This window comes from Gymnoscopelus braueri (assembly GCF_963280865.1).
Source record: "Gymnoscopelus braueri genome assembly, chromosome: 18".
Taxonomy (NCBI): Eukaryota; Metazoa; Chordata; class Actinopteri; order Myctophiformes; family Myctophidae; genus Gymnoscopelus; species Gymnoscopelus braueri.
Window position 1 is genome coordinate 27,773,078 of NC_137618.1, and position 14,333 is coordinate 27,787,410.

The 14,333-nt window shown below is 42.1% G+C and overlaps 1 protein-coding gene across 1 annotated transcript in view; it reads left to right on the top strand.

Annotated features, from left to right (window-relative positions):
• itgb5 (integrin, beta 5) overlaps positions 1-14,333 on the top strand; it is a 59,531-nt gene that overhangs the window by 31,593 nt on the left and 13,605 nt on the right. The window contains exons 12-13 of the mRNA XM_080412874.1: positions 11,682-11,904; positions 13,406-13,506. Coding sequence (XP_080269000.1) covers positions 11,682-11,904; positions 13,406-13,506 — 324 coding nt within the window. The remainder of the gene's footprint in view (positions 1-11,681; positions 11,905-13,405; positions 13,507-14,333) is intronic.

Sequence of the window (14,333 nt, forward strand, 5' to 3'; positions counted from 1 at the left end):
TAGGTTGCTTTTGGTATGTACTGGCCCTAATCACTGGATCTCAGAGGTGTATTTGACCCTTGACTCATTATTTTATATAGTCTTTTACCCTACACTTAACTACAAGTTGCATACAGAAGGAGTGTGTTCAGACATCAAGTGATTGAAGAGAATGCCAAAGTAAACATTATTCTCCTGGTCAGTAATAACTATTGTCTGTCAGTCATACGATGTGAGCCGTGCAAAATCACACGTGTCGGAGCCACCGATGTCCATAATTACACGAAATCTGACCTCGTGCTATGTTCTTTTAGTTTTAATAAGCTCTCCTGGCTGCTTATTTTGAAGGTCAGCAGTGGCCTGCTATCAGTGAAATAATATTCTTTTGCTGGCTCACAAAGATAACCTAACCATTGTGGTTGTGGCTATTTTGAGGTTTTGCCCCCCTCTCCTACATTTCTTATAGCCTACATATTGACTATGTATTTATTTCTGATGACGAACAGTTTGACTTAGCCTACAAGAGAGAGCTTGTTGTGCCTGCATATTTTAACAGCCCACATTTTTTGGGGCAGTTTTCTCCTAACATAAAGAGAGAGAGACATGCAGATTGGGCAGTAATATAGTTGTTGTGAATGGCTTGGCATTGGGAGAATACCAGCCACATCTATGAACACTATACAGAACACACACGACAGAGCAAACTTGAATAGGCTACATGGTTGGGCGCCGTTGGGCTTAACTGAAGCATATGGAGTTGGTTGATAGAGAAATATAAAATGGGTTACTTACTTATCATTGCCGGGTATACCTTGTATATCCATATTTCAACTTTTTATGTTGCAAATGTCTCAATCTGTTCAGCTGTTTTTGAAATAGTTTAAAAGTTAATGTTAAAGTGGTTAAGTGTGTAGGTTTTATAAATATTGCACCAATGAAAAGTATTAACAAAAACTTGAGACTAAATAATAACTACATTGGATCCATTGTTTTTCCAATTTCCTGAAAAGTAACGGTTTTGGGCATACAAGGTTTCCTCCCGACAGTGACGTTATGTGGTACTGTACGTGTTCAATTCTACCACAGTATTGTTGTGTCACAAGTGATTTACAAATGACCCCTCCTTGTAATAGAAAAACAAGTGTTTTAGCCCTGCTAGCAGGGATCGTGATGTCTGTCTCAAACAAGATATTTCAAAAACTGCTGACCAGATTGTCAACTGCCCTGAGCAGCGTATGTAATGCCTCTTTGACTGCGAGTGCTGTTTCAGTGGAATGGGCAGGTTTGAATCCTGTCTGCTTAGAATAAAAACAGTTGTTCTGTGAGAGGTGGAGAGAGAGCTTGTTAGAAACAACACGTTAAAAGGGTTTGGAAAGAAAATAAAGTAAGTCATACTGGTCTATAATGCTTGATGCTGTTTCTTGAGGAGTGGAGTAACTTTGCCTGACTTGAAGACAGATGGGACGCAACCTGAGGTTGTGGATGTGTTGCTGATGGTGGTAATGAACAGGAGTAGATCAGGGGATCAATGGTCTAGAGGACAGGTGGATGGTCTGGAAGTTTCAGAAGCGTTAGAGGAGTAAAGGAACACAGGCATGGAATGTTGTGGGTTAGCGTTAGGTCGGGTCAGTTAAAATGATTGGTTAGTGGGTCGAAGGAGCTTCTAATATCATCGACCTTCTTATCAAAGTAGGTGATGAAAGCTTCATTAGAGAAGGATAAGTGAACCAGTGGAGGGGGTTAGGAGAGAAGACAATGTTAAGAAGAGCTTCCTTGGGTAACTTAGAGGCAGACTGAGCACTTCCTGTCAGCTGCTCGGAGACGTGTTGGCTCAGCTCTGAGGGCCTCAGATAACCAAGGAGCTGAAGGACACATGGTGTGGTGAGAGAGATCGAGAGAAGGTTACAAAGTGTTGGTTGGAGACGTGAAGGGGTGTAACGGAGAGGTTAGAGGGGGAGCATGATGTAGAGAAGTCCAATACATTACCAGCTCTATGAATAGGAGGGGATAAGGACAGTTTTAATGAGGCCAGAAGAGAATAAACATGAAGATACTTGTCCGTGGGTGGGTTGGAGTCGCCTTGTAGAATGAGGAGTGCCATCTTTCCGGGAATGAGCAGATAATAGTATCCAGCTCTTCAAGGAAATCCCCTAGGTGTGATAGAGCACAATGATGAAAAGAGGGATAGAAATTGTAAATGTATGCAAGGGTGTGGTTGGCTCTTTGACTGTCAGAAATAAAACATCATTTTGCCACGCCACTGCCGGCAATTTTCGAGTGTTTTCACTCACCTTTGAAAAATCATAGAATATTTATCTCCGGTATGATCGATCTCCCAATCACTTTAACCCATTTTGGGTGGGAACCCCTATTTGTAACTATACCTTACAGGACGGGAACCCCTTTTGGGGTTCTTGTTGCTATGTACAGTATACAGCAACATACATTTGTTGTAATTTTTGAATAAATATTAGAAGTTTTTCAGAAAACCTAGGTCAGGATTTAGAAGGCATTTTTAGAATCGGCCTCAGGTCTAAATGGGTTAAAAGACATATCCGAGTCTCATAGAATCGGAAAAAAAGCTAGCGAGCCACTGCGATCATCCATTCCATATTTGTGGCCAGTTGAATGTAACACAAACAGTGGAAAAGCCTCCATTCTTCCAGATCGAATTACAAGGGAGAGAACGGGCTGTTTGTTTTGCGATCACGTGACCCACTGCTCCTCTCCTTCACAGAGAGCCAAACGGTGACCCATAGGCGAGCGAACAGCGCCATCTAGTGGAAAACCACTGAAAACACACATCTCGTCATTGGCACTGTGAGCCATTGCAAAATATGAGAGAAATCTCGCCATTGGCAGTCAAAGAGTTAAGGTGAGGGTAAGGATCTTGAAGGGCAGTTAGTCAATGAGGTTGTTGAAATTGGGTACAGGTTCAGGAGTCACAACACAATCGATAATCTATAATGTGTGTGTGTGTGCGTGCGAGACAACTAGTGACATTGCATTTCAGATGAACACTACAGGAGCTCATGGAAGGAGTCAGTGTATCAGCTCCTCACTTTGCGTCTCTGTTTTCCTGTGAGCTGCTGGAAGCTCCAGCTTTGTTACATCTGGCCTGGATGATCTGAGCAGATGTTGTTGCTGCAGCGTTCTTTTTGCCTCCAGAACTGATGGCACTGTTCCACATTATATGATCCACTTTTAATCTCAAAGCATAAAACTCTAGCCTCTGTGATACACAGACTATGTCTGACTGCAGTTTTCTTTTCTTTTTTACCCTCCCTAAAAACCCAATTAATCTCATGCAGTATTATTAGGAATATTAAAACTGAATGACATTTATTACCACTCCCACGTCCTCGAAGCATATCTCCCTCTCCAGTGCAGCAGAGTTGGATCAGACAGGGGATGACCTTGGAGGGTTTTGAGACGGACAGAAGATTCTGTTTTGTTGTGTCTCTCTTCTTATCTCCTGAATGTACGAATGTGTGATGGCCTTTTGAACTGAAAGAGGATTAGTTCTATGTTTGAGCCAAACAGAGGCAGTACATGAGTGACAACAGAGAAGAGGCGTTGCATCGCGTTGTGGGCTTGTAGATCGGCAATTTTCTGTATTTTTTTTCAACCCTAACCCTAATATATTGTATAAATAGATCTGTCTCACTTAACATTCTGTAACATTGTGAAAATGCATTTTCCTTGTGTGGCTTTGTGTGCCATTAAGTGTTGAGTTGAAGTAAAAAGCAGCTGAGGAGGAGTGCTTGTTTACAGAAGACGCTGTCACTCTGAGGTTTATCAAGGCTAAAAGCCTCTCTGTCAGTTGTTTTTGAGGTTTTATCTTTGCTGTGAAAGCATCGCTTTTCTTTTCCATCCCTCATTTGGCAGTCTTATCTGACTGGGAGTGCGATGCTTCGCTGCGATGTGCTGCTGTGTAACTTTTGATGTGTGTGCGTGTCTGTGTCTGTGTCTGTGTGTGTGTCTGTCTGTCCACAACAGAGACTGTAACCCAAAAGGAGACCCTGCTAAAGTAAACTGCTAGCCACTTTAGCATAGCACGGACTGCCGATCACGTTTTCCCCGCAAAGCATGATGGGGTCTGTTGTTTATTACCTTTGTTCTCTGTCAGACTAGTACAACACAAAGTAGTCTGAGCTAACACTTTGAGGTTATGACCAAAGAGTCTTGACGACACATATAATCTAATCCCCACAGCCTACTGTATAATTAAGCCATGTGGTTTTTGGTGACATTGTGTTCTGCTGTCACGGCTTTCATTAAATTCAGTCTTCCCAGGCTCTGGGAGGGGCGCTCTGCTACAATAGATATATCTAGGTCTAGGCCTAGCCTGTCTGAAATTAATGTTCAAAGAACCCCACCAGTTCTCTTTCTTTTTTTTCCTTTTATTAAATTTCAGACCAGAACCAACTACACCCAGACTATTTAAATGGTATTTCACATTGTGTGTGTAGTCAAGTGTATTTATAGTCTGGTATACAACAACTCTTTGTGATGTCGTTCAAAAAGAGTGCATCTAAATGAAAAATATGATATCCTATAGTTCATGATTATGATGTCTCAGTCAGTCACACATTCTTTTTCTAATTCTAACCATGGTCTGATATTTTAGGACCTGGCTGTCAAATCAAATCAGGAGATGTTTATTGGGCAGTAGATTTCCTTCCAAATTCCTCACGTGAACCCTGCTAATTCAAGCACACCACAAATATTCCAAATATTCAAAGTACTGTTTTGTTTTGTTTCCTCTCCTCCAACCCCGCTGACAGCAGGAAGTACAGCTATGCTTCTGACTAACAGAGACCTGAGTGGTCAGAGGGCATGTTTTCTATTGGGAGACACACACACACACACACACACACACACACACACACACACACACACACACACACACACACACACACACACACACACACACACACACACACCCCCCCCTCTGGGACATAGTTGGCTCTCTGGCTGCCAATGGAGGAAGTCTCTCTCTCTTTCTCTGTCAACATTGGGAGGGAGAGGGGAGCTTCTATTCACATAGAAGAGCGTGCCATTCCCTCTGCATTTAGCCTCACAGCATCACACCAGCCCTTCCCTCTGCATGTAGCCCAACAGCATCATACCAACATTCCATGATCTGCATGTAGCCTCACAGCATCCCACCAAGGATTCAGGATGAGGGTTGCTGAGTTCTTCAGGGCAACCCAGTGACCAGCAGCTCTGTGGGGGTCGTTCAGTCCAGTCCAGATAAAGAATTCAGACTTAATGTAAATAGGAAAACTGTGTCTTCTTGGAGTGTGTTTAGATTGAGAGGCCATTGGTCTGTGTGTAAACACTGTAATCTCACTACCATTATTGTTCTGGTAATATGTCGATTTTTCAGTTGTAGACAAAAATTTGGATCCCATAAACGCCATCCCCAATGGCTGATGTTTTCACCAATGAACAGTATAACTGGAGGGTTGAGTGAATTATATTCAGTCAAGAGGGTAACGCCTGTAGTTGTAAGATGGTGTCTAAATTAAGCATCAGCATTATGCTTTGAACTAGACACATCTGCGCTCTTCTTTCTTTCTCTCTCTCTCCATCTTGAAAAGAGATGAGATGCGCTGATGATGAGTCAAGTACCCTTTAGACATTCTGAAGTGGCAAGCAGGAATTATTTGGAAATGCAGTCAAGAGTGCGGTTGGATTGGACCTATAGTTTATTTTGTGGGCTTCTTGTGAAACATGCTGCATGGGCTTACTTTCTCCTGTTTATTCTGAAGCCACTTTCTTCTCATTACTCATTGACATGCCGTTGTCAGTCGCTTCTAATAATAGCCTGGCCTCTTGTCTCCTTAACATTTGCCCAGTGTACTGTACATTTGGTTTCATGACTTGGGCACTGGGTAGCGATGATGATGATAATGTGTAAATATATATGTTCCTAGTCCTGGCTTGCTTTGGCTCAGAAGACTGAACTATGCTCTAGATTCCATATTTATCCTTACATAAAGTCAGAAAACCGAGACATATTCAAACACACAGAGAGCCTATAATTCACTCAGTCTTACACATTCTGGGGGCCAGTGCTTTGCGGACTGGGAATGCTTATCACCAGCCAAGTAAAACTCCTCAGAGCATATACTGTATGCTTACATGAAGACAATTGTTTACGTAGGTATGTGTGTGGAAGTGATTGAATATTGCCTGTGAATAGTATCGTAGTTAAGGTTGAATCATGGAGAAGTGAAAAGCAGGGCAATGAGGCCATTAGACCTTACTGTAAATTTGTGTCTGTATGGGTTAGACTTGGTTTGGGGCCATCTGCAGTTTAGGCTCTGAGTTATGATGGCTGTCATGTCCTTTTCAGCATTCTCTCTCTCTTTCATGGCTGATGTTTACAGTATATGGTGCAGCAGCAGTGATGCGAGATATGAATTAACTCGGTGACCTATATCTACTGAACAGAGGGAGAGAGCCTACTGTAGCACGGGAGAAACACAACAGCGCCAGGCCAAGTCTTTTTTATGGCCTGATTCCATTCTGTTGAGTATTTCATTCCCTCGTGCCCTCGGTCACTCCCTCTTACATTTTATGACATCAGCGTTAGATAGCTATTTATCAGGTGTAGTCTCATGTATAGGTTAGATAGTTGTGTCAAATTAATTGGTTAACGAAAGTTAAAGAAATGTGGCAACACAGCCCATCTGCATTCAGGTTACCTGGAATGTTCACGGCGGTACAATGACGCGTAAATTTGCCATAACCTTTGTTTGGCTAGGCTACTGGACAATGCTCACCAGATGCCTGTGAGCAACGTCATGATGAGGTAACAAACGAAGGGGGGAATAGTGGACCAAGCATCTGAACACATTCCACCCATCCAACAGCTGTGTTTATCATCCACCGTGTTTGTCCTCACCATCGTGCCATGTCATGATGACCAGACAATAATCCACAATAAATTAGCTGATTTAGAGCTCACTAAGAAAATATGTTTTGCACTACTTTGTGCAAAACATCTGTTTCAAGATGTTGTGATGATTAAGGAATGTGATCTCAGATTCTTGCCAGACGTTTGCATGCTTCAGTGCTGCGTTTGTCCAGCAAATTAATTCTCTCTTGGCGAGGTGCCAGTCTCTCAATATTGTGAATGAGTTCTTTGCTGTGAGAAGATCATCTTCCAGTACTATACTATAGGACATGGGATCATGGTTTACGGTTATTTACCATAATTGAATACCACGGGGCCATACTGTAGTGTATAGGCGATTGAATCACGTTATGCCAGGGGAATGCGATGGTTCTCACAGGAAAGATATCTGCTGAATCAGCATGTACAGTAAATGTTTAGTGGAGAAATGTAAATAGAGATAGCTGTAATTGAAATCATATACAGTTTAATTCTCCTCTCTGCTACATTCACACACACATCATGGTTGGCAAACTCAGCAACACAACTCAAAGATAAACAGTTTATTTTTGTTATGGTTATCGCATGGACGTTGTGTGAAAAACAGCCTAGTGTTCTGGCTGTCAAGGGTGGCAACCTTAACAATATCCACATGCGCGCTCGCAAACAAACAAACACACACACACACACACACACACACACACACACACACACACACAGAGTGACAATATGAGCAGAAGGTGTAGGTATGTTAACAGCTCGTCATGACTTGTTTGACAGTGAGCATCTGACAAAGAAGCAGCACTTGAACTTCTTTTATCCTCCAAACTGTCAAGACAAAACTTGCCTGCATCTCAGCCAGTGAATATCCTAGCAGCATTGCCCCCTGTTCAGGACACATTCTCAGGCCTGGTTGTGTGACTGAGCCTAATGCCACGCATGCCACTCGCTGTCACAAAGCCACTACAGAGAGACACAGAAAGAGCTTTCTCCCTCAGGCCGTCAGAGCTCTGAACAATGACCCAACTACCAGGTCAGCTGTCTTTAACCTGTAAATACCCGCTCACCAACAGAGCTCATACTGTATTTTTGGGCATTATCTTGCACAATCTTCTTGTATAAATTGTATGTTTTAGATTATATATAAGCCACAAAGACAGAACAACATTTTTCCCCTTGAAAGTTTCTTTAGCTTCAGAAAAGTGCACCCTCAAGGATAAATAACAGGTAGTTTATAAAGAACATCCAGCAAACACCTCAATAGGAGGGGTGTAAAGTATATTGTTATATTGATAAGTCATGATGAGCATTTCCCTGATATGTATTTTTTTTGTTATCAATTTTTATTATTATATCGACAATACAATCATGTTCGAATGGGTAAATTTTTCAACAAAAACAAGATACAAACACATACACAACTTAAAAACAACACAGAAGGTTAGCATTTCCCTGATATGTTTATGGGCCGTTAAGCCACACAGAAGGTAAAACAGACTTTTGAATCTAGCATTTCTATCTCCATTTTTATCCTCCAATAAAAATGCTTTTATCCATGATTTCAGTGCTCACTGAATGATGGTTCACTGACCATGAAATGAGTAAAGAAGGATCTGTGACCCTCATGGACTCAGGTTTCAGCCCAGTTAAACACTGAACATTCTGGAACTGCACCTGAAAGAATGCTCTCCACCATTACTGTACTACTACTTTTGCACTACCACAAATAATGTAGTATGTACACTAGTGTCCCTATTCCTGTGGAAGCATTTGGCAAAAATAGCAGATCTACAAGCTCACAATGCTTGTTGATTAGCTATTTTCAACGAAGTGATTTGGTGTTCAGGGGGGAAAATACTTAGCCTCTACTAGCCTGGTAACCACCCCCCCCCCCACCGGAAATCTCATTTGTATCAAATGCAAATGAGATTTCCGGAAGGGGGATGGTTTAACAGGATAAAAAATACGTAAGGGGCCTAGTATAGACCCCTGGGGGACCCCGGTCAACAGTCTAAAAAGTCTGCAATGGTGTACCTCCCTTGCAAACATACTGCTGCACATAGCAAACTTCTTTGTTTAAATTTAGGTAGGTAGGTATTTATTCATCCCTGAGGGGAAGTTAAGGTCTTAAGCAGCCCTCATCAAAACAACAACAAAAGAGAATTCTCTACATTATTACACTAATACTACTTTATTATTATAAAACAAATAAACATCTGAATGTTCCATGCTGGCTCTCAAAATTCGAGTCTTTATTAGCTCCATGGCTGACAGTGGCACCACAATCTGTCTGTTGTCCGATGAACAAAAAGAACATTTACTCACAATGGTGATTGAATTTGTGACTGACCCAATATTTTCAACACGATATAAAACTATTGCTGTAATTCATTTATGATCTTTTTTACTCTGTGTGTGGGGTTTTATGTCCTAGTTTAGACAATTACTCATACTGTCCATGCGGTCAGTGTATCCCTATTCGTATCAATAAAGAACAGACAATGAATGAAATATTATGAAACACATACGCTGTGGGAAGAATGCTGCGGTCGGCACATTAGTGCGCCCCCTGTTGCTTATGGCAAACCAAGTGACGCAAGAAGAATTCTCTATCCATTATTACCGTAAAGGCAGGCTAACACCTGGATTTCATTAGTGTCCTTCCAGAAGGTTAGACCATCCACCTTTGCAGTGCTAGTATATGTATGCACCTAAGTGAGATGACCATTACGCAGAGGTGTTAACCTCTATAAAGAAGACATTTCCTGTACTTTACAGCAGCTCAGGGCCTCCTGGGAATACTGTGATCTGATCTGACCTGAGAACAGTTTTTTTGGATTGTCTGTTAGAACCTTCAGAGTGAGTGTTTTTACTGCTAATTATATAACCACCACATGAACCCTAGAAACCCTATTCTGGGCATGTCATAATAGGTGAAATTTGATGGAAAAAGCAGATCTACAAGCTCACAAAGCGTTGCCATCGGCTGTTTTTACCGAAAATATTTGTTGTAGAGGGGAAGAAAGGAGAGGACAAAATATAGACTCCTGGGGATCCCAGGTCAACGAAGTATATAGGGTTTATTTGGTTAAGATGTGACAGTCCTCTTGCTGCAGGCTGATCATCTCACAGCTTCATGTGAACATAAGGGAATGTTAATGCCTTTTCCCTACCTGTTAAATTTAAGCTGCAAAATCGCTTCTCCTCAACTCATAGACCTTGAATTCTCACATTTTGTTCTGCTTTTTTTGTGTGTGTCTTGACGTCGCGTGTCCCATCTCCCGGCAATCTACACTTTTGACAGCTCTGTGATAATGTCTTAATGAATGCATTCATTGTGGAGGGTCTTGGAAAGCAACTGGTGTGGAAAAGCGCTTGTCCAGCAATGCTTCCCCCGATTACAGCTGCCGTCTTTTATCTGTCAAGGCCTCCTCTTGTCTTAGATGAGTTTGTGCAGCGCGACCAACAACCACATAAAAACTGAAACGAATCAATGTATCAATAAGAGCTACACAGCTCACACCCTGAGGCATCGCCTACTCTCAGACTGCTTGCCATAGTGATAGTCCTATTATAACCACATGAACCCTAGCATCCCTATTCTGGACATGTAATAGGCAAACATTTGCTGAAAATAGCAGATCTACAGTCTCACAACGCATCGTTTTGTTATTTTCCCATGGTAAAAAGGAGGGGACCAAGTATATCGTCTTTCGGGTGGAAACCTCATATATCCAAAACTGTTACTTTTCAGGTTTCAAATTGAAAAGTAGCAAAAGTAGCAGATCTACAAGCTCAAAACGTGTCCCTTCGCGCCGCGTTTCAAGCTAGTGGATCTGCTACTTTTGCTACTTTTCTGTAACGCTGTAGTATGATCAAGTAAGGCATTAATTTACGAATAAACACAAAAAGTTAGAATATGGAGATTTCTGCCCGACAGTGACGATATAGGATTAATATTTTAATATGTTGGTATGAGATGACCTCTGGTAAGGATCTGTCTGCAGATGCTCCAGCTGTTCACCATTCTAAGGTTAAGTGTTAAAGGTGTTTATTTTCACATACAATACAGTCGCTAGCAGCGTCATATGCAGTTACATTCTTGTAATTTTGTATGGGGAAATAGGATGGTCATTGTAACAGTGGTGGTCGGGCGAGAGGAATCCCTGAAGTACACTTTGTGTGTGTGTGTGTGTATGTGCCCACCTAGTCACAATGAGGGTTTTATTTTCTGAATAATGAATACAGTTGAGTCGGTTATTACAAGGTACAAGGTTGTTTTACAAGATTCTTTATGCCATTCAATCCAGGAACGCATACTGTGTCATTTTAGATTTTTAGCTATAACCATTATTTCATTCTTTGGGCTATTCAAAAATAGCAGATCTACAAGCTCAGTGCTGCGCTATGAGCTTGTAGATCTGCTATTTTTGAAAAATCTTGACAATTTGTGCAAATCTATGAATTTTTAAAGGGAACATTTTTGACTCGAATCTTTGCTTTTGGGTGTTCCTGGAACAAAAATAAATTCAGATGGGAGTCCGTGGCCAAATACATATAATTTTGGGTGGTCCTTGACATGAAAAAGTTTTGAGAACCACTGCTATAGCAACATTATTTCAGAAAAAACGATTTAGAAGACATTTGTAGATGCTTTCCCGGATCGAATGGGTTATTACAGATCAGAACAGCATTATAGGAAAAACATCCAAAACGGTAACGAGTGTCACAATAACCAATCATTTAGAAATGATTATTAGTGTTGATCTCCTGTCTTTCCTCCGTCCTTTCCCAGGTCACGGAGAGTGCCACTGTGGGGAGTGTAAGTGCCACGCCGGCTACATCGGCGACAACTGCAACTGTTCCACGGAGACCTCCTACTGCATCTCAGATGACGGTCAGATCTGCAGCGGGCGAGGCAGTTGTGTGTGTGGGCGCTGCCAGTGCACTGCGCCGGGGGCCTTCGGAGAAACCTGTGAAAAATGCCCCACCTGCCCCGATGCCTGCGGCACTAAAAGGTACGGAGCTCAAGTCCAAAAATGTCCTCGTATGTGTACAGCATGTATGTCAGGTCCACTTATCCATCATATACCGTATCCAGTATTTTTCAGTTGTTTAATATTTTCCAGTGACAACTTGAAGTGCTATTTGTTGTTGTCAGAGGCACAAATTACAGTACTTGCATTTTGAGTGTGAAATTCAACATTTTAAACTCCTTGAAATATTATTTGGCAAAAAGTGGCTTATGATTATCACGAGTCTATCATCTGGATGGATGGTTGCACTGTGATTGGCTACTTGGTTGTCAAATCTAGCCTCCACTGTTTTGCATTTGATTAGGGTTTTCTTTTTGGTGGAGGAGAGTAATCTTCCAACTCAAAACTAGGGAAAGAGAGACCTTTTGTCCCGTGGAGGAAATTAAGTTTCAGCTTCACCTAGCTGATGTCTGCTCAGATGGTTATGAATCATGATGAGTGCTTTGGGGAAGCAGTTATGGGGTAAGTGTCTTGCTCGGGGTCACTTAAACACAAAGACCGGGCCGGGAGGTGAATAGGTGACCTTCACATTACCAGATGGCCTAAGCTACAACCCCACGCCCCTATGCTCTGACATGGTACTTTCACTTTACATTACCTTCTTGACTGGTTACCGTAGCAACATGACCTATGATTTCAAATGTCAACCATGTGCAGTTTGGTGTGAAAATTAGGTGAGTAACAGTAACAAAACATTTGAAGCTTTAAGCTTAAAGTTTTAAGCTTTCTCAGGTTTATAATCCCAGTCATGCTTATTCATATTAATGGCAGATGGGTCAAAAAGTTCATAGCGTTTGAAGGAAGGCAGAACATTTGAACAAGGCATGATCACAAAGGTCAAACCATCACACGCGGTTCGGGTCAAGGCTGGAGCCAAAACACTCGTTTAACTCACTCACTGATTAAACTATCTCTGCTTTGAAGAGAAAGAGCCCTTAAGAGAGAGATGTTAAGATACATTTGGATGCCATTTGTGACCCAGAGAAATGAAAGGTTGTACTCTTGTGATAACTCATCACTCATCCAGACAATCTTTTGAGGTTGGGCTGCAGTGGCTCTCAGGAATGGAGAAATGGCTTCTATTTAGGACAGGAGAATTCAATCCATCCCGTAGACACACATGGTTCTGGTTTTCCAAGGTAAACGGCTATCTTTAAGGAGTGATCTCTAACCCTTGACCTGACCTTAACCTTCAAGATGGGGTCATCACCTCTCTTCCCCCTCTGAACATCAAATTTTTTTGACCTGGAAGATAGTAGACAACACAACAGTCAGAGTGAAACGTGACCTGAACTCCAGTAAAATGTCTACTTGCTGGCAGCAGAAGCGCATAATATGTAAAATCTGCCTTTGCATTTCTGATGAGGACTGATCTTCAAATGGCGTGCATGTGTGGATTATGCTTGAATTAACTGTGGAGTTATTTCTTAAAATGTGAATGAAAGATGAAGATGATTATTACTATTTAATCTCTGCCCTCTAGGGAGTGTATCGAATGCAGGATCTTCAACTCAGGGCGTCTCGCTGACAACCAGACCTGCCAGCGCCTGTGCAAAGATGAAATCATCACTGTGGAAACCCTCAGTGAGTAGAACTCTTTCTTACATGTACTCGTGTGTGTGTGTGTGTGTGTGTGTGTGTGCGTGTGCACACACACACACACACACACACACACACACACACACACACACACACACACACACACACACACACACACACACACACACACACACACACACACACACACACACACACACTGCAGCTGGCTGGCAGGCAGAGAAGAGTGTTCACATCTGTGGCATCTGTAACAGTTTCACTTCAAGCATTACATAGCTCTTCCACTGTCACTTTTAATTTTAGCCATTTCACCATTATTGTGGTCAGGCCCTGCCAAAATACAGTATGGTGTTCAGTGATTTCAGTGAACGGGAGACATTTGCACACGTTTTATGTGTTACAGTACCCCTGCTCGCGCACACACACACACACACACACACACACACACACACACACACACACACACACACACACACACACACACACACACACACACACACACACACACAGAACTACCAAGTATGAGCCACTATTTTGTCCACGCAAGCTGGATTCTTTGCACGCAAAGGAAGTTGCTATACATTTGATCCTACCTACCAAATGGCAAGGTGCGGCACAAAGGAATTGCCATCTTGATCCAGCCTATCAAATGCTGGTGTCTATGCACAGATGCGAAAAGCAGATGTTAAGGCTTGTCTATTGGCAGCCTTTAGACATTGAAACGTGTCACACGCAACTCTATAATTAGTTATGAGGGTACACCCTGTGCACAGTGGGCGGTTGTTTATGTTATTATGTGGCGGGTTTTGGTCTGTGCCTCTCATGGCACCAAGGACATCTTCACTCCCCGAGAT